At 37.5% G+C, this 19225-nt stretch overlaps 1 protein-coding gene across 2 annotated transcripts in view; it reads right to left on the reverse strand.

The window, feature by feature from the left end:
- Nucleotides 1–18917, reverse strand: part of LOC102109717 (adhesion G protein-coupled receptor A3) — a 260456-nt gene extending 241539 nt beyond the window's left edge. For both annotated transcript variants that reach the window (XM_005520645.3, XM_088059859.1), the window contains exon 1: nt 18655–18917. In XM_005520645.3, the coding sequence (XP_005520702.1) occupies nt 18655–18875 (221 nt within the window). In that variant the 5' untranslated portion in view covers nt 18876–18917. The remainder of the gene's footprint in view (nt 1–18654) is intronic.
- Between the last annotated feature and the right edge of the window lie 308 nt (nt 18918–19225).

Here is a 19225-nt window from a genome sequence, read left to right on the forward strand (position 1 = left end):
TTATCATCAGGAGCTATTGCCATTTTATCACATTATCTGTGACCTCTTACATATAAAAACAATAAATTCTTTGGTATTTCCATTACAGCATGTGCAAAAAACCCAGCACAATCATTCTTCTTTGTATCACTGTAATGGGAGAAAATGGCAATGACATGATAGGGAGATGTAAAAATGCAGTGAGACTGAAAAGAAGCACAGATTATCATTAAACCCTACCTCTGACAACTAGAGATATACCTGAAGGATGGTATTCCACTGTATTGACAATGGTCATCTGAATCTGTACAATATTTAGCAGTTTACTGCTTTCCTACAAGCTACGCGTCACCACTGCTCCCTCTAATTTTTCTTTTTTTCCTGTCATCTCAAAAATAATAATCCCACAACCAAAATTCATACTTTCCAAATGGCAGAATTCAGAGACATATTCATCTAGGGCACCAACACTCTGACTCCCTAAGGTGCTTTGTTTTGTGGGGATTTTTAACTATTCCTAAATATTGAATATCATTTATGAACACCATCAAGATGTGTTTCAACAGAACCAAAAATGACAGAGTTAGCAATCAAAGTACAACGTGCATCATTTGTATCATAAATAAAACAAAATTTTCATTTGCTTTCAACTACACTTTCTGAACAAAAAATACTACAGATAAAAGTATAAATTTGGCTTCAGACAAGATGACAGATTCTGGCAAATGCTAGAATTAAGTCAATGTGCATATTGTGTAGAGTACTCAAACCAGAAAGCAAATACTGTAGTATTGCATTTTTGTCACAGACTATACATTTCTTATGGTAAACTTAAAAATTTTATTTCGAGTATCTTAAAAAATAGCAAAAAAGGAACATTATTGTATAAAATGGATCTTGATTTTGAATGCTGAACCAATTACAAAGAGCTGATTTGTCACTATAGAAAATGGGAATTTATCTCTCTCACAAACATGATTAAAATGAATCAAGTACCATGCTCTCATCTTGCACAAAAGGAACTATTGATGTATTTCTGTCGGACTGCTATGAGCAGGTTTCCTCATTCTATATTCATTAAAGTAAGATCTTAGTCACCTTGAAAGAACACAGAACGTGTTCTGCACTTTCTGTTCTTGACAAAAGTCCCAGAAACTGCAACTATCACTCTCACCAGGCTCATAATGTAAGTGCTTAAATATACAACTGATGTGTCCTGGGAAGAATTAAATTCAGAAAAAGCTTGTTTTAAGTCATTCAGTATCCTTTCATTTTGTTAGAAATCCCCAAAGTATAACTTTTGCTACTCATGTGCCAGCTCCTATTGTCAGTTTGTATTTTCTCAGCTTGGCTATAGTCAAGATTTATTGACAATAACATTTGGACACATACTCCATCAAAATGCTGTATAAATACATACTGTATTAAGTAAGCCCTGCAATCTTTGATCATACATGCTGTACCATAAGCCCTTTTCTTACAGACTTCATTAATGGTGACACTAAACTGATGTGACTTTAAAAAGTTTTTCCTGTGACAATGGTACCTGTTTGAAGAAATGGGCAGCAACATTAATTTTTACCAACACCAGAGAATCAGGATAGCATCTGGAGAGACTACACAGGAAGTGAAGAGCTCCAAATAGTGGAAGGGAACAGCAGCTTCCTTTAATGCCTGCAGCATGGATGCCATAAAAACATTTCAAGGTCCTGCTACCGAATTCTGGCAAAGGACTTTGGTCTTGAATACTTTTATAATGGTTTGCACATTGTCTTAGAAAACCAGTTTAAGTCACAGAGGAGAAAAAAGCTTGCTTCAAGTGTTACAAATGTTTTGTGAGGTTTTTTGGTTTTTTTCATTTTTAAATATAACCTTTCCCCCAGCATATGCATCATATCTCAGTTTAATTCCAAATGATTAGTGGCTGTTTTACACAGCAGAAAGCTGAAATCTATCTGCATCATGAAATCCACTCCCTATATTTTCACTTTAAAACTTGAAACAGCAGTAATTTAATTGTCTAGAAAGTAAAGAACTGCCAACATTAAGATTTCTCCTTTCCTCTAATACTTTGGATTACTCCTGTGGCATCTGTGGCATTTGAATTTTCATATAATATAATGTATATACACATACCTGTTACACAAGAGAACATCCATCAATAAAACAAAAGTAATCCTAGATTACATAAGAATTTACCAGTGAATCTTCAGGGTGATCTATATGTTTTTTTTAAACAGTTGTCATTTTGGTAAGTAAAATACACTAATTTTGCACACACATGATGTAACTGCAGGTTCTCCAACTATCTGTAAGTTTGATTGAAAGTGGTATGAAAAAACCAGATATCTAACTTGTTCAGCCTGGGTTTATAAATTATAACATACTGCTTTCATTGTTGCATAAATTATTTTTAAAAGTACTAAGAAAGTCTAAGAGGAAATCTTTTTAAAAAGGCTAAAAGGTCGCATTTCCTAGTACAGGAAAGAAACAGTGCCAAATTACAGAAATAACTTTTTTTTTTTTTTAATTTAAAATACAAGGTACAGAAGAAAACCTTCAAAACAGTAGCTACTGAAACATTAAACTTAATGAGTAACTTAAAGATCAAAGGATGGTAACATTCAAATCACAAAGCTCTTCATGACTTTCATCTCTGCAATAAAGCTGCTATACACTGACTTAGAGCTATACTGGGTTTTAGTAGCATCCCCTTTACCAACACCCACCACTCAATTAAAAAAACTAATGGCAGCAACAGACAGGGAGAGCAGAAATGCAGTTCATTAAAGAAGAACGTAGACACAGTGATTCTCTTTAAACTGCAACTTCTTATGCTAGTATCTTTTTTGTGGTCAGTATGTTTTAGGTAAAATGGCAAGGATTAAATTTGATGGAGAAACTGAATTAGTTGTGCACAATCAAATAATAAATAAACACCATTAAAATCACAGTGTTTCACATCTCAGGAGTTAAATTAGAGCCAGAGTATTTGGCAGAATTCAAAGCAGAACCATTCACAGATAAAGTACACCTGGTGAACACGTTTGCCAGTGTCAAGCCAAAAGACACTTGGAAACTCTCCAGCCTTGAGTACTTCCAAACACACAGTGTACTACTGTACAGTCAACAACACTGTTTTGATACTAGCAGGATTCTACTTCTGTATTAAAAACAATGAGTCACATGTTTACAAGTGCTACACTAGACTGGCAGCTTCTACCACACAGAAAGAAACGTTGTTTAGATGGTCTTGGTGTTTCTATGTCCGAACCCAACCACACTGAAATCGTGGGCTTGGTACTGTCCATGTAAGTACATGTGAATACATGCTAGATTTTCACCAGCTCGTTTATTTTAATGGCCACAAGAGACAATGTGATCACAAAGCTAAGAATCCCTCCCAGTATAAACACATCAAGCCACTAATTTTTTTAAGTTTTACAATATTCAGTCTTAATTTAAGAAGGTAAAAAGTTTCCACTACAGTTTCTATGTCTTCCAACAGTTAATTACTCTCACTTAGATTTTCACTGGCATTCTTATTCTGACTTCATTTGTTTTGAGTTCTCAATAACTGTATCTTATTACTTCCCAAATTAAAACATCTTTAACATCAGACATCTTTTTTTTCTGGGACATGATCAAATAACCTCATAACCTCAAACAAGTAAAACGGATTTATGAGAACATATTCAAGGATAGAGAACAGATTTTGTAGTTCCTAAATCATGCTTGAAACTAAAATGTAACACATTTTTCTGGTCATCTTTTTCTCGGTAGCAGCAAACAAAAGTAACACTCCTTAATTCTGCTTTTCATTCCTCACTTTTGGATCCAAGATGATATTATCACTGCACTTTTAGTAATATCACTCCAGGAACAGATGTTTAACTGATTATGCACTATTATAATTAACTGCTTTTCACTGACACAATTTTGGAACTGTCTTCTGGAACATGCAAAAGCAAATTATTTTCTTTATTCTGGAGGTATGACATTCTTGGCTATGTAAAAATGAATGCTGATCTTTTGAGTCCAACTTGCCAAGTGATCGTGTTACTCTGCAGAGCTACCCCAGGCTGTAATCACATCACCTGACTGTCTTCTGAGAACTTGGTGGGTTCCATCTGGATTGTGCATAAATACAGCAACAAGCCATCAGGAGCAGGTCAGACAGGAATCCTTGTAACTCTGACCTGTCTCCAACAGTGGTAAATGAAGACATGTGAATACAAAACCACAGTAAGAAGCTCTGCAGGTAACCTACTTACAATTTCTTATGAAACTTCAAAAATTTGGTGCCCCCTCAGTCCGATAATATGGAAAACAGTGAATAATGTTCCCTATTTACTTTTAACACACTCTAGAGGTTTTCAGGATAAAAGCCCCTCAGCTATTCATCATTCCTCACACACAAGCTTTCTCACAACTCTGCAGATTTCTCTAGCTTTCCTTGTCCTGTTATGCTATTTTGACATGGAAGAATTGGAGCTGTGTCAGAATCAGTGTCCAAGATGCAGGAGCACCACTGTGGGCTTACACAGCAGGAACAAGATGCTTTATTCTGTCATGCATGTTGACTACACTGAGTTTTCCTGTTCACAGGAAAGGTGTATCCTGCCTCCAGAGCATCACTCCTGCAGGTAAGTGCCTCATTCACAGCCAATCAATATGCAAGTAAAGTTAAAATGTTCAAAACACCCCTTTTCACTTAGCATTTATCAATGCTGAATTTAATCTGGATTTTATAGGATTCTCCTTCCTGATCACTTAAATTTACAGACAAAACACAGAAAAGCAGAGGAGGAAAAGACTTGGACAGTGAATGGAATATTCATAAGTTCAAGACATCAACTAATATTTTCACCCCTATTCTTTTAAACATTAACAAACTAACCTTAATAAAATATTACTTGTTCAGTGATCTATATGTCTTTTTCTGCAAAGTAACTACTATTAAATACAACACAAAACCAGAAGAAAAATAAAATACTACTTTAACACAACACTTGCAAGCTCAAAGTAAGCACAGAATCCCCTATAACCACTCGGGGCTGGGGAACCCATCAGGACCCCACAGCATCCTGCACTTCTCTGACTCACTGTCCACAACAGGCACATTTCTCCAGACTGTACAAAGACCTTGGCAGAAGAGATCTGTCTCTGATGGCTCGGCAGGATGTTCTCTGTGCAGTCTGTAAATCTCCAAACCATGCAGGCAGACTGATACACAGAAGAAATTATCTACATTTTAAGCACTTTGCCATGCTGTAAAAAGCACCCAGTGGATGGGATGTAAGCACATAAGTCTGCCCCTGAACATCTCGTCTTTCAGGGTTAATCTGGCAGACAACAGGCACCTTGAACAGCCAAAACTGGCAAAAGTTTTCCTGCTGAAGGCTGGAGGAGGGGACCCTCCTACTCCTCATTTACTGGACAGTGGCTCCCATAATTTACAAGTTAAAAATCAAAACCAAAAGCCCTTCTCCCAAAAAAGCGCACCCAAGACAGTCAGCAGTAGGGCACAAAATCAGGAAAATGGTGCAGAACAAAGTAAAAAATAAAAGGTAAAAGCCCAGAGACAGGGGTGAAACACAGGGTTTGTGGCCAGATGTTCAGAGAGGATCAGCCTCAATCCCACAGAAATAATGGGGAGAGACTACACCAAGGAGGGAGCATTACAGAGAGACTTAGAGACTGGCTAAGAAGTACAATCCTGTATAAAATAAAATCATCAAAACTTATACCTTCCCCCCCCTATACAAAAAATTCAGGCTCAAAATCAGAATTTTTCCACTTCTAGTTTCATTCATGTTCTTCAGTCTCAGATAAATAGTGTTGTGGCCCATATACAGTAATTAAAAAAATCTACTCAACTTTTTTCAGCAAATAATAACAATAGAACGCAGTAAAAGACAAAAGTGAAGCGTAACTCAGTTATCAATCAGCAGAGTCATGCTGCAGTCTTTCTGAACAAATACAGTGCCAGCCTCAATAACCAGTAAAACTTATTTTTAACAGCTGAAAAATGAAATTAAAAAGGACCAATGACCAGCACTATGTCTTCTGAAGCATTTACTTCCACCAAAACCTTTTCTCACTGGCATGCAGTTATTGCAATTTTGCAGGTTTTTTTCTTGGTCAGACCATCTCCCTCTGCTTTCTGCAGTGCCAACAACTAAACAAAGCACAAAATACTGGCCTGAACACACAAGGAAAATTGAAGATGCTCTTATTGTTCAGGAATACAGAAGGGAACAGGAAAATCTATCAATCTGACACAAGAAAACTAGGCCAACCAATGAGAAAGCTGACTATGAACTTTTATTCATTTTTCATTAATCCAAAATGTTAAAAGCAGGAATAGAGCTTCTTTTATTTTTCCTAGAAGACCAAAGCATTTTCCCATGGATCGAGTTAAATATAATGATTTTGTTATAAAAAGAAGTTTTATCACTGTTCTCTCTTCACAGTGTTGAAAACAGAAGAAAGCATACTATTAGTAGAATAAATTAACTTTAATTCCTTACATTTCATCACCCCCTTACCTTTCTTACTGAGAGTGACTAACAGGTAAAAAGAGAAAAGTAGAAATATACAGAGTCCCCTACTGAAGACCAAACCAGGTCCATCCTCCCAAGTTTGAGAGCACACCAGCTCTGGCTGAAACAAAGCAGGAATTCAGAAATAAACAAAAGCAGGATGGTTCCTTGCCAGCAGGCAGTTGAGCTGTGGAATGTCTTGCCATGGGATGCTCCAAATGCAGGGAACTGTCATGGGATCTGCAAGGGTCTGGATCAGGCTGTGGAAAATCAATCCATTTTGGTAAATCAAATGCACATAAATCAAATTCACAAACAACTCTGAGCTGCAACACGGACTGGAAGATCCTTGTGGAAAATATCACAGTGTTACTCGACTGGAGGCACCTGCTTCAAAATTTTTAGTCTGGAGACAAAATACTGGGATATTCCATGGCTCTCTGGCCTGGTCCAGGACAGCCACACGTATTTACATTAGTGGTCCAGACTCAGAAAATTAAAAGCTGTGTAACCATAAACACTTTCAAAGCCCATTTATCATATCTTCACTTATTCCAGAAGAGTATTATTAACTGACAATTCACACAAAACATCAAGTAAAAACAGCCAGGAAACCCAGCTGCCACAGCTCCTTCCACTAAAGCTTCTCCCAAAGCTTTATTACCTGTTCCCATTTCTAAAAGGAAAAACCAGCCAACCAAAAAGGCTAATAGACTAACCAGTCATACGGAATGACTGGCTCAAAATGTAATTCAGTACCACCATTTTGACAGAAACTTTCAGAGAAAAAAACCAAACCAACTTGACTTAAGTGCTATTAAATAAATGATTACTTGAGGGATTTTATTTGTTTAAAACAATCACTCTGCTTCAGCTAAAGAAGTACTTTGGAAAGCTAGCATTAAAAAATTATTTGCTCTAATCTTTTCCAAACTGAAGCTTGGCATCTAATCCATCTTCATTACCAAATAGCAAAGTAACCAAGTATTCCATTTGTAGTCACAATAAAAACACCGAAATAGTTGACCTGAGTTCTTCAAAGGTAACTACAGAAAACAAAACCTCAAACAGCATTTAATTACACAGAGTCAGGCAACAAACTCCCTTAGTCTTATTAAAAATATATGAAAATATATGGAGGACATTTTCATATGAAGTAATTTCATCCAATTAGCAATACTGCTGTATTACTTATTTAAAAAGAGATGTTGTCCTAGTCAGCAAGTTACTGTTCAACTGTGTAAAGCTGCTATGAAAGTCACTTCATACAACAATTCACTAATGGACTTGTTATTAAATATAGGCACAAATGAATTAATTAGAAAAATAATCGTTTATTAGGAAAAAAATTATAATGATAATCAATAATCATGAACTACTTTACAGCAGTAACTTCATTTACTCTAAATGCAGAAGATTATAATTTATTACATTTATTTAGCTTGGGGTTATTTTTTTGCTTCATCAATCCATATTGCTGACTCTTTATATTGTAATTTATAAGTTTTAATTGTGTAGAAAGGGGAGAGAATTATGAATAGTACAACAATAAATTATCGTTAATATGTTTTTTTCCCCCACATTTCAAGTCTTAGGAATTTCCTTTTTCATCCTTTTATTATAGAAGGGAAAGACAAAGAAAAGTGTTAGAAAATTTACTTTCTCTTTTTCTGCAAATCTCATTATTTTAAACAGAAAAAGAAACAAAGACACCAGAAGCAGAATATCTGCTACAGCTCCATAAAGACTAGTAAGCATACAAATATGCCAGGTGACTTTTAATTTAACAAGAACAGTTGGTGTTCATTTTGAACATATTAAGTCATAAAAATAAATACCAAACATCTACCACTGACATCCAAGTAATTTTCTGATGTTCGTATCTCAAATTGGGGTATACCACAAAAAACAGGTCCTCAAACCGTGAAACCTTTAATTAACCCTACCAGCACTGGTGCTAAGGAAAGGAAAGCATGATTCACACAAAAAGAACCTGTAAAACCACAACTGATGTCTTACTGCTCCCACTGGACAGACTTAACATTCCTACCAGTCTCCCAACATTAGAGAAGTACTGAACTTCTCTCCACAAGACCCTGACATGATACAGCCCAGGCAAAGAGCAGATTAACTTTCCAAGAGCCTATTGTTCACCAGACACGGAGGGATAAAGAAACAAACCACTGATATTATTCTCACACGCACCAGCAGTTTAACAGCAACCTGAATATCTGGTGTCCTAACTCCCACAGCTTGACTCTGTTTTCCAGGCACCATGTCATCCAAATTCCTTTAGAAGTTGGAATATCTTACTTTGAAGAGTTACTTGAAGCATAATGTAACAAATTTTGCTATTTTCCCTTTGCCACCTTGCTATAGGTGAGATGCTGTGTGACTGCATCAGGGAATCCAGTAGAACAAAACTCTAATGATGAAAATGTTGGTAAAACAGAATTCATTAATGCCTTCCCAATAAAAAAGCCTTATAATCATGACATGAATTACTGAGAGATCAACTCATTGTTTTCTTCCAGTGGAGAGCTGCTTTCCACGTATGCATTTTGACTGCTTCCTTTCCTGCATCCCCTGTGTAGTATGGATAGAAAAATGTGTCTTTTCCAAAATTAGCACATATTTATCAACTGCTACAGCAGCTGACAAATAGCCATATTTCTCAGCCATAGCAGAGAACAGTTCATTAACCTGATCTAATTTAAGATAAAGATTTATGATAATTATGTGAATAATACTAGCTGTGTCACAGAAGAAATGGATACAGGCCCTTAAGCTTAGATTTGCTAATGTAAACTTTCATTTTATGGCTCAAGAACTGCACGAAGAGTAACAGCAAACATTACAATTTCATCTTTACCACTATAATTATTTGTGTTACACACATTTCACAGTTTTTCATGGGCTGTTGCCATACTGTTTGAATGTTGCCACAAGGGTGTAGAGAAAACTGAAAATTAGGCTTTTCCCTTCTAAACAATATGCAATGCAGAGGATGGAAAACAGCTTTGATCATCGTGGCTGTTCCCTCTGATCGTCAGTGGCATGTATGTTGGGTCAATATAAAATCACTGCTTGACACAACCACATTCAGACCTCTCTACTCCACTAGCTGCAGTTTAATGATAAGCTCTAAGGAGGGAGAGTTAGAGATGCAAAAGATTTTTCTTCTTTCTAAGTTGTGTAATAGGATCAACTCCATCTGCCTGGCCCCAATTCCAGGCACGGCTGAACTCCAGGACTTAATTCACATCCCTCTAAGGACCCATGTCCTTGCTCATTTCAGTTCCACTCAGCGAGTTCAGAAGAGAAGGGTAAAATGAGTCAAGGATCAAAGGTGATGAGGGAAGATGTAATAGAGGGTTTTAAAAAAGCAAAAGAAGCTGGGAAGTCATGCAAGACTAAAGAAGTGGTGGAGACCGTGAGCTGAAAGCAGAGCCTGCAGCACACGGCAGTGAACGCGCAGAGGCTGCCACAGCACAGGAGCACAGCACAGGACCAAGAGCAGAGCTGGTGAGGAGGGAGATGGGTTCTTTACTTTTTTAGAAATGCACTGGCAGTCTGCAATTCAGATAATCAGCAAATAAAAACAAGATGCAGACGAGAAGGAAAAAACAGGCAAAGTATCAAGAATGATAGGAGTTAAAAGGAAAGGGTAGAACTGAAAGATTCTGGGAATGCAGCAGATGGGACGAAGTAAAGAGGATGGTCCACGGAAGACAAAGAACTAAGCATTTTTCTTAGTAGTGCAAAGTTCCCCAGATAGGACACATGTTAATGTGTAAAAATTCATGAGTTCAGAGTTCACAGGAGTTAGGAGTGCTGGCAAATTTTATTACTCAAAATAAACACTACTTTTGTTTTGCTTCTCCGTCTCTCTTAAATGCTTGTAAGTTTCCTGTTGTGCCAGATTGTGCCAGCACATTCCATTAGTGAAATCTTTCCCAACACTTGAGTATATATCCTGTGAAAATTCTATACAGCCTAATCTGTTAATAAAGTCTCTCACAGATTATGATCTCCTTCCACCCCTCCTCTCTCAAAGAAACTGGTACCATGCACGTTAATTTCTAATGCAAATATTTAAAAAAATGTTACCAGGGAACTACAAATATACAATAAAGTTATATTCAATTTTTCCATTATGTGTTTCTTCACATTTTACAGGCTTTATTTTGTTATTACTAGTTTTAACCTTCTTTTCCATTCTATGATGCATTTTGTTCTTTTCTCAAGTCACAATACACATAAAACCTTTACCCTCGCAATTAATACTTTTGATTATAAAATATGAGTTCTCTGGGAGAGGCAATCTCATAACATAAAAGGAAAGGTTTTATGAAGAGACAATCTTGATTGCTATTAATTCTTCAATAAACAAGGAGAATCATAAATGTTAATAATTTAGAGACCTTGACTTACCAAGTTACTTGAAAGCCATAATGATACCTTAATAACACAGAAAATCCATTAAACCTCATTGTGTGTTGTACCAAGCCTACAGCAGAAATGCTGAAAACACAGGCCAGTGTCCTTCCATCCTCATGAGTTTTGATGAATAGCCGCTCAGCAAAGACAAGATTAAAATACAAGTTTAAAGGAATTTGCTTACTTATGCACAGCTATCAGCAAATCCAGATTCTATATGATGTAGGAACCAATCTCAGGCTTTTGCAAAGACAGGTCTGTGAGCATAACACCCAAAACCCCTGTGTGCCTGTGTTATTGGCAGAACTGTTTATGCATTTGACAAACTGCTGTTCAGATAAGATAAAATCCAACTAAGTAGAGAAAGAAAACTGTCAACAACTCTGCAAGACTGTAACAGAAATTGCAATAGCAGAGCTTTCATGATGAACCATACCTTCAGAATAGTCTCAAATCAGTCCCAGGCATGAAAGCACAGTTGGAACTGATTTTAAGAGAAGGGTAAAGAATGGCATGTTGCCACAAGAATAAGAACAAAGCCTTAACTGTATTCCCTGTATTACATAATTGCTAAAGTAGATAAAAAATGTTAATATTATAGATAATACCAAGGTTTTAGCCAAATTATATTTGACAAGTCTAGAACAAGATGGCAAACTTGTAACTGGCAGAAATTAATCACAGTTGACTGGATAAGTACCCAACCTTTTCATGGTTTGTATGTTTTTATTGCTCTCAGGGCTTGGATGCTCCATTAGAAACATGGAAAGGGAGGAAGTTTAGAATCGATAGGCTATTTTTTCCACAAAAATCGAAGTCAAATGGCATAACTAAGCAATTCTTGAAAACATGCATCAATATTATTGAGTAGTGAAAACTAAGCTGGCAGAAGCCCTGGCTCCCAGGTGTGCTTGGACAAAGGGGGTAAGGTGCAGATACACAAAGGTTTGTTTCCTCTTGGCTGCTAGAGCAGATGTGCTTTGGGAAAGGTACTCTGCCCTTTAACCTTCAGATCTATGCCAGCTCTGTATTACAAAACCAAGGTAAAAGACATCAGTGAGGAAAGTAGGGATGGATAAGCTGGAACACGGCTGAATCCAATAGTGGCAAAATTTGTGATCACAAAGGGTCTCAAATAGGGAGAAACTTTGCACAAAAATATCATTTTTCTTTGGCTATTTCTGCTCAGAAAGTTTCTGTGTCTGTTTTAACAGCAAAGTAATAAATGGGCTTCTAGCATCACAAGGGTTAATGTGATCCTATTGTTGTAAAGCATCTAACATTTAAATATTTGTGATTTTAAAACACTGAGGATGCAGAAAAAGGACAACATATATAAAATTTTAAACCTTTGGAGCTTGGTTTTATTAACGCTCTTTGGATCCCTTCTTTCTGGACCTTCCCCCTTCACCTATCCCCTAACCATTCCACCACTCCCTACTCTTCACCTCACCTGGTATTTTATTATACTGTCAGGATATTTAGAAGGGGACAAGGAAACAATAATATACTTTGAGAAACGTTCCAGAATGCCTTAAAAAAAACTAAAAAAAAAAAAGGAAAAAAAAAAAAAGCATCACATTTACAAATCTTTTAAGAACAATCCATTTTAAGGGATAGCAGTATTTTGGTCCCAAGGGCCAGCAATTCATGCAGCTTCATATAAAGGCAGATTCCATACACATAAATCACCTTCTCCCTGGCACCAGCTCACTGCAAGAGATGCAAATACATACACTTCAGAAACTGATTTCTGTTGCACACGTCTTTAGTTCAATAAAATTAAATAGAGTTTATTAATATTAGGCAAAAATATTAAAAAAACAAATACGAGAGCCAACAAGATATGCTAAATCTCTTCCTGTTTAAGGCAAACAAGGTCAGTAGCCAGACAACTGACAAATTATACTATATCATAAAACCCCAGCTTCATTTAGGACTGCTCAATAGGTATCAGATCATGTAGACTTAGATGATAAACATCCCTTCCCACATGCATCATTTTCCCCTTGGCTATCCTCACCACTTTATTTTTACCTCTGGAATGAAACTAAGTGAAAGATCACAATACTGCAAATTTCCTAGTATGCAACAAAAATAGGACTTGATTTCTACATTAAATTACCAAATTAATGAACTGTTCGATACTGTGATAATTTTATCTGTTTCCAGATATTCTTATCTCATTCTCTTCCACAAACTACTTTCCTCCAAAAAAGTTACACTCGAGCACATAAAAGCACCAGGAAGATATCTGGCACTGTTTTAACTCATGGCCATTACAGTTTAATAATAATAGAGAAAGAAGCATCAGGATGACTCATATATCTTTTAAAAGTTATGGTATATGGCAACTATTAAAGTGGTGTTTATTGTATTTTGAACATTATTTGCTATGAGAGTTCTATTTTCCAAGCAGAATTTTCTTCAGACTCCTCTTGGGAGTTTTTATATTTCTATAACATAAAAATATAAAAAATTATAAAATAATTGATAATATCATATATAGTATATAAGTATATATATAATGTATATATACTCTAAAATATATAATATATAACATATATTTATACATGTATATAGATATAAATATAAAAATGTATTATATAAATATACAATGCATATATTATACATATATAATTATATATCATATATAATGTAATAATTGGTAATTTATATTTTTATAATATTATTATAATTTTCAATGATGCCAATGCATCAGTTTAATCAAAAAAAGTCATTGTTTGGAAGTGGTCAAACAACTGGTATTTTTCAGGTGCAGCTATATCCTTGCCAGAAAAAAACAAACAAAAAAATAATATGTTATGACCACTTTAGATGTATATATAACATGAACTATCATGGAAGATTAGACTAATACTTGAGGAATATCTTAAGACTTTTCATCTCTAGAACCTCTATCTTCTCCATACTTTGCTCTCCCCAACCATTTGTCCCACACCTTCCAAGTCTTTGGTGTATTTTATCAAGGCTTCCCTTTTAGGAGTTTCTTCCACAAACTGTTTTTTTTCTTTTTCTTTATTTAAGAGTTTCAGAGAAAGCATGTATAAATATGTATATACATATAAATAATGGAGCAGGAAACCTGTTTCTTATTCCCTTTTTCCTGCCACTTTGAGTGAACACAGTAAGCTAAGGTGACCAAGTTGAAAACGGTAACCAAGGTGAAAAAGTTTGCAAAAACCTTTACAAGAATCACCCTACCTTCTTTAATAATGCTCTTATTCACAAATTAGCAATGCTATGTTGGCTCTCAAATCAATAAAGAAGAATATGTGACTTTTAAGATGTGCAAATAAAACTACTGAGTAATATTTTTTGTTCAGTCTTTCTTCAACTCTTTGTTTGCTTTGGCTAGCTTAAACGCTGAACTCTTTGGGACATAACATTTTTGTGATCTATTTTTAAAACAAGACACTTATGTAAAATAAACCATATTGATATATCCTAAACTGAATATCCTAAACTGAATAAACGTGTAAAAGACCAGACTGGACATGAAAAAAAACACAGTAATATAATAACTCTGAAGAAATTCCAGTGGACATGATGTAAATGAATGTGACATGAAAGTAATTCTGGGACAGAGAAAAGTGGGGCAATGCTGCTTTCAGAAGACTATTTAATGTTTGTGAAGTGCTTTGAAGATGAACACCCTTCATAGGTATTACGGCCATGGATTACCATTGGAGTCATGTAGCCTTACTCTGAAATTGAGAATCTGAGGAACTGGAGACAACCTCCAATTCAAAGTCAGAAGGAAGGCCTAGACATAAAAAGTATGAAGAATCCTATATGATAAAGAATTGATATAAGCCATACACTACCATAAATTTTCTTCATTTTTATTATGACAGTTTAAAATTACACCTTTCAATAGGTGTATCTGTGGGTAAAATTTGTCAAAAATAACGATCATTGGTATTCATCTTAGACTTTCTTTTGAACTGACTGAGGAAAAAACGTGATGCTATTATCAGAAACTGATGGCATCTATAACTTCAAAGTATACTGTGCTCAGTGCTACCAAGACACAAATTGAACTGAGAACTTCCAAGATTAAAAGCATAAAGTTTTTAACCCCACTTGACATGAAAGAAAAAAGGTAAGTAACATACCAATATACTGTCCAGTAGAGAATCCAATCTGCTAATTCTGAAATTTAAACTGTAGATGTTTCACATTGTAAAAAGCAGCAAAACATCTTTGCCACATAGCCCAGATTTCGCCAACTTAGTCAAAATTTTACAACTAACTTTTCCATCAATATAGAAGAGACAGATGATTGCAAACAGCCTTATTCCCTAAAGCTATACTTTAACAACCCAATCACACTGATGAAAAAAAAAAAAAAAAAGTATAATATTGGTTTCATACAAGAATTCCCAAGTATTCAACCAGAGAGTGTAAAATGAGAAAACTACATTATCCTGAAGTGATGACTCCTCCTTGTTGGGTCTCCACTTCATTGCCTACTGAGAGTGAAACAGTGAGAGTAGATCACATAAATTAGTGATTCAACAGCTGTATCCTTCATGAAAAAAAAAACAACAAAGTAATTCCCTTTCTCCACCCCATCCCAAAATACAAAGCAAGAGATGCATGTTGCAAATCCGTAAGGACTAGAATCCCTTCTAACAAGATACATGCAAATACTTTGTGAAGCTACAGCTAAGTTTTTTCTTTTGATCCACATCAAGCGCATGAATCCCGTTTCCAAAGCAGTAAAATACTAAATAAAGGCAGTGAAACAGACTCCAGAACAAGGATTTTTTTGGTTTGTTTTGGGTTTTAATACAAAGTAAAGAGGAGAGAATAGGTGCTTTATCAGCTTATATTTTGATTTTATTTCTTCTAGTGTGATTTTTTATCATCAGGAGCATTCAGACACTACTGAATAGCTCTAGTGTGCATATGATTTCAAAGAAACTCTGCAGACTTCCCCACCTCATAAGCTGGAAATAATTGGTCCAAACATGTCAGGAATAAGCATTTCTTCAGTGACCTCACACTAGTTTGTAGTCACTGTGTGTGATTGTGTTAGAAGTATTTCTAGTAGCAATAGTTCAGTACATAAACACCATAGAGCCTAAGCTATCAAACCCAGACAAGGCCCATGGTCACTTAGGTGAAAGAACCTAAGCTACCAACCTCATGCTTCAATTAAGCTACCAAATCATAACTTCTAAGTTTGCTGATAAGTAACATTACTAAGCGTGTAAATGAGATGTTACACATCTACATCTTCATCCCTTCAGAGATAATGCAGAGGTAATTCTCTTCCATCTTCACAGAGCAGTTATCAGAGTTTATCTTTGATCTTACCTTCCAAAAGATCATAGCATTAGGGAACCAGCAACCCTACATAATGAATTATCTGCCCCAAACCCCCCAAAATGTTTATTACAGTGTTTCATTACAGTGTTACTGCATCTGAACGTATATTCTTTTATCCATCTCTATATTTCTTAATAGTTAAAGCAATCCAAAAGGTTATGTTACATATGTTAAAACTCTCCTTCTCTCTGTGGGCCCATAAAACTGAATGGAAGCAGGCATCATCTACCAGAATATTCTCTTTTGCCTGCGTCTCCTATGCAGTTACAAAAACAAGTGTAAGAGCGCTAATACTTGAACCCATTATCATTATTTTCTACAGCTGGCCAAATCCCACAAGTGTAACTTAATTCATAAAAAACAGTTTCACCTGGAAAATCTTTGACGTGTTCAATCAAATTGTCACCTGTATGTTCTAGCTACTGAAAACTACTAACACAGATTTTATTTTTCTTTCCTTTTTAGCTACAACATTTAGCCTTAAATTTACTTTTGGGAAAGAAAAAAAAGAAAAGACCAAAAAACCCTTCTCAAAAACGAGAAGAGGGACTGTAAGAGGAATAGGGATAAGTTTATATGATACATGGTACTATGCTTGTCCATGTAATGCAAAAAAATAATAAAAACTGTATCTTTTATATCAACTAGGGCCAACTAAGCAGCTCTCAAGTCAAGAGGTATTTGCGACTAAGTTTAAAAAAACTACCACAGTACCTTTCCAATGAGTTTTGAGCAAGTGTTACCTGAAATGAATGTGTTTAGGGGAATAGGATCAAGTTTGCTACTGGTGCCTTAAATCATATGTATACAGGAGCAAATCCTCCCACCTACCACTTCAAACACACCACCTCCCCTGTTCATCTTTCCTCACTTCTGTTTCCAATCCAATTTCTTTTCACTGCAGTGAGTACATACTTCTGTTGATCTCATGGTCAGCTGGATTCATCGACTGGTACTTACCTCAGCAAAAGTTCCTTAAAAACCTAAATAAGACTCTGAGACTCAACATTTAAGAGGAAAAACCATGCTGAGTGTGAGAGTTTCTATAGGTCTTTAACCAAGAGTAAAAAATAGTTTCTGCTTCCCTAAAACACTGACATTTTATAATTCTGGTGAGTACCATCTCTAACTAGTTATACAAACTATAGAAGTAGCAGTGAACTTATCACTGAGGTTAAAACTTTTGTTGGTAAGTAATGTAATACTCTAAACCAGCCTATTAAAATTTAGGAGGAAGTGCAATTATTGTATCTTGTATAGAAGCAGAAGTTTCCTAAAAAAATAATCAGCATACTGATAATCAGCATCAAGTCACTCAACAGTTATAGCTAAAACTGAACTGGAGCATACACAGCACATCTGTACATTTACAAGCACCAGCTCCCCAGATGTTATAAATTACTATCTTTTCTCCTGAAAGTGTTGACTTAAAGAAAATGCACTGAACAGTGGAGATGTTCATAGCAGCAACTGTCAACAGAACTAAATTCTACAGTAAAAGATCTGTTGATATGTGTATGATCTAAAGGGTAAATGTCACAGAGCTATTACTGCTTGGGTGCATTACAGGGACATTACTTTCAGCTGTACTTAAGGCTACAATCTCAGAAAATTCTACTACCTTACTTACAACATACTATTTATTCAAGTTTAGCTATGTGCAACAGGCAACGAAGTATCATAACCTAATTCCTAGTTAAGGAAAAAAAAAACAAACAAAATAAAAAAAACAAAACAAAAAAACCCTACCGAACACCATACCCCGAGTAATTTTAAATTACCAGACAGCTCTGAACGATATTGGAGATTTGGGAGTTTCATACGGTTGTACAGAAACTCATCTTTTAAAAGAGACATCAAATCCCAAACTTTATTTAGAGGAGACGAGAGAGAAAGGGAAAACCAGTTAATGACACAGCACTCCGGAAGGCAGTTCAGCGTTACCGATACCATTCATTTATTGCCCGGACAGTGTGAGCCCGTCCCGTTGCTGGCGGAGAGGGACACCAGAGAGCTCCATCAGTTCTGCTACCACTGACATCTCCCGAACCGCCGCCCGCAGCAGCGTGCAATTTACACCAGCAAAGCCCAGCTCCCCCACTTCGACCCAAACGCCAGCAGGACTTTCCCAACACAAGACGAAAAAGGGAAAGAAAGAAAGAAGAAGAAGAAAGACCAGACTTTTTAGGAGCAGGGGCAGGGCTGCGGGGTGCAGGGAGCGCTGTGCGGGCTCCGGAGCGCTGTGCGGGCGCGGGGTGCCCTGGAGCCCCGCGTCTCCCCGGGGCAGCCGCAGCCCGCGCCAGGTGCGCGCCGCCCCGCGGGCCGTACTCACAGGGACACGGTGCGGTTGGGCAGCACGGCGGGCTGCAAAGTTTCCACCAAGTCTCCGCCGGTGCAGACCACTTTGATGCGGAGGGCCGGGCGGCCGGGCCCCTTGGCGCGCTCGGCGGCGCAGAGGCAGCGGTCCACGATGAGGTCGGGGCAGTTCCTGCTGCCCCCGCAGAGCCCCAGCAGAGCGGCCAGCAGGCAGAGGCGGGGGCACAGCCCGCGCATGCTGAGCCAGCGAGCGGGAGCCGCCGGCTGCGGTGCCGCGCATGGCACGCGCCCGGCCGCGCCGCTCCGCGGGCCCCTCCACGCCTCCTGCGCCCACCCCGCCCCGCCTCTCGCTGCGGCCGGCTCCGCTCCCAGGGACCCCCCTTCCTCCTCCTCCTCCTTTCTCCGAGGAGCCGCCGCTCCTCTCCTGCCGCAGCCCGTGCAGCCGCGGCGCTGGGCGGACCCCGCGGCGCTCAGCGGGGCCCCCCGCCCGCCGGCGCGCCCCGGCTCCGGCAGCCGCAGCCCGGAGCGCCCGGAGCGCCGCTACCTGCGCTCGGAGCCTGCGGCGCTGCCAGCCCCGTGCGGGCTCC

This window comes from Pseudopodoces humilis, chromosome 9, assembly GCF_049639895.1.
Source record: "Pseudopodoces humilis isolate 2021_Gansu_Grassland_sample_001 chromosome 9, ASM4963989v1, whole genome shotgun sequence".
In the NCBI taxonomy this organism is placed as follows: domain Eukaryota; kingdom Metazoa; phylum Chordata; class Aves; order Passeriformes; family Paridae; genus Pseudopodoces; species Pseudopodoces humilis.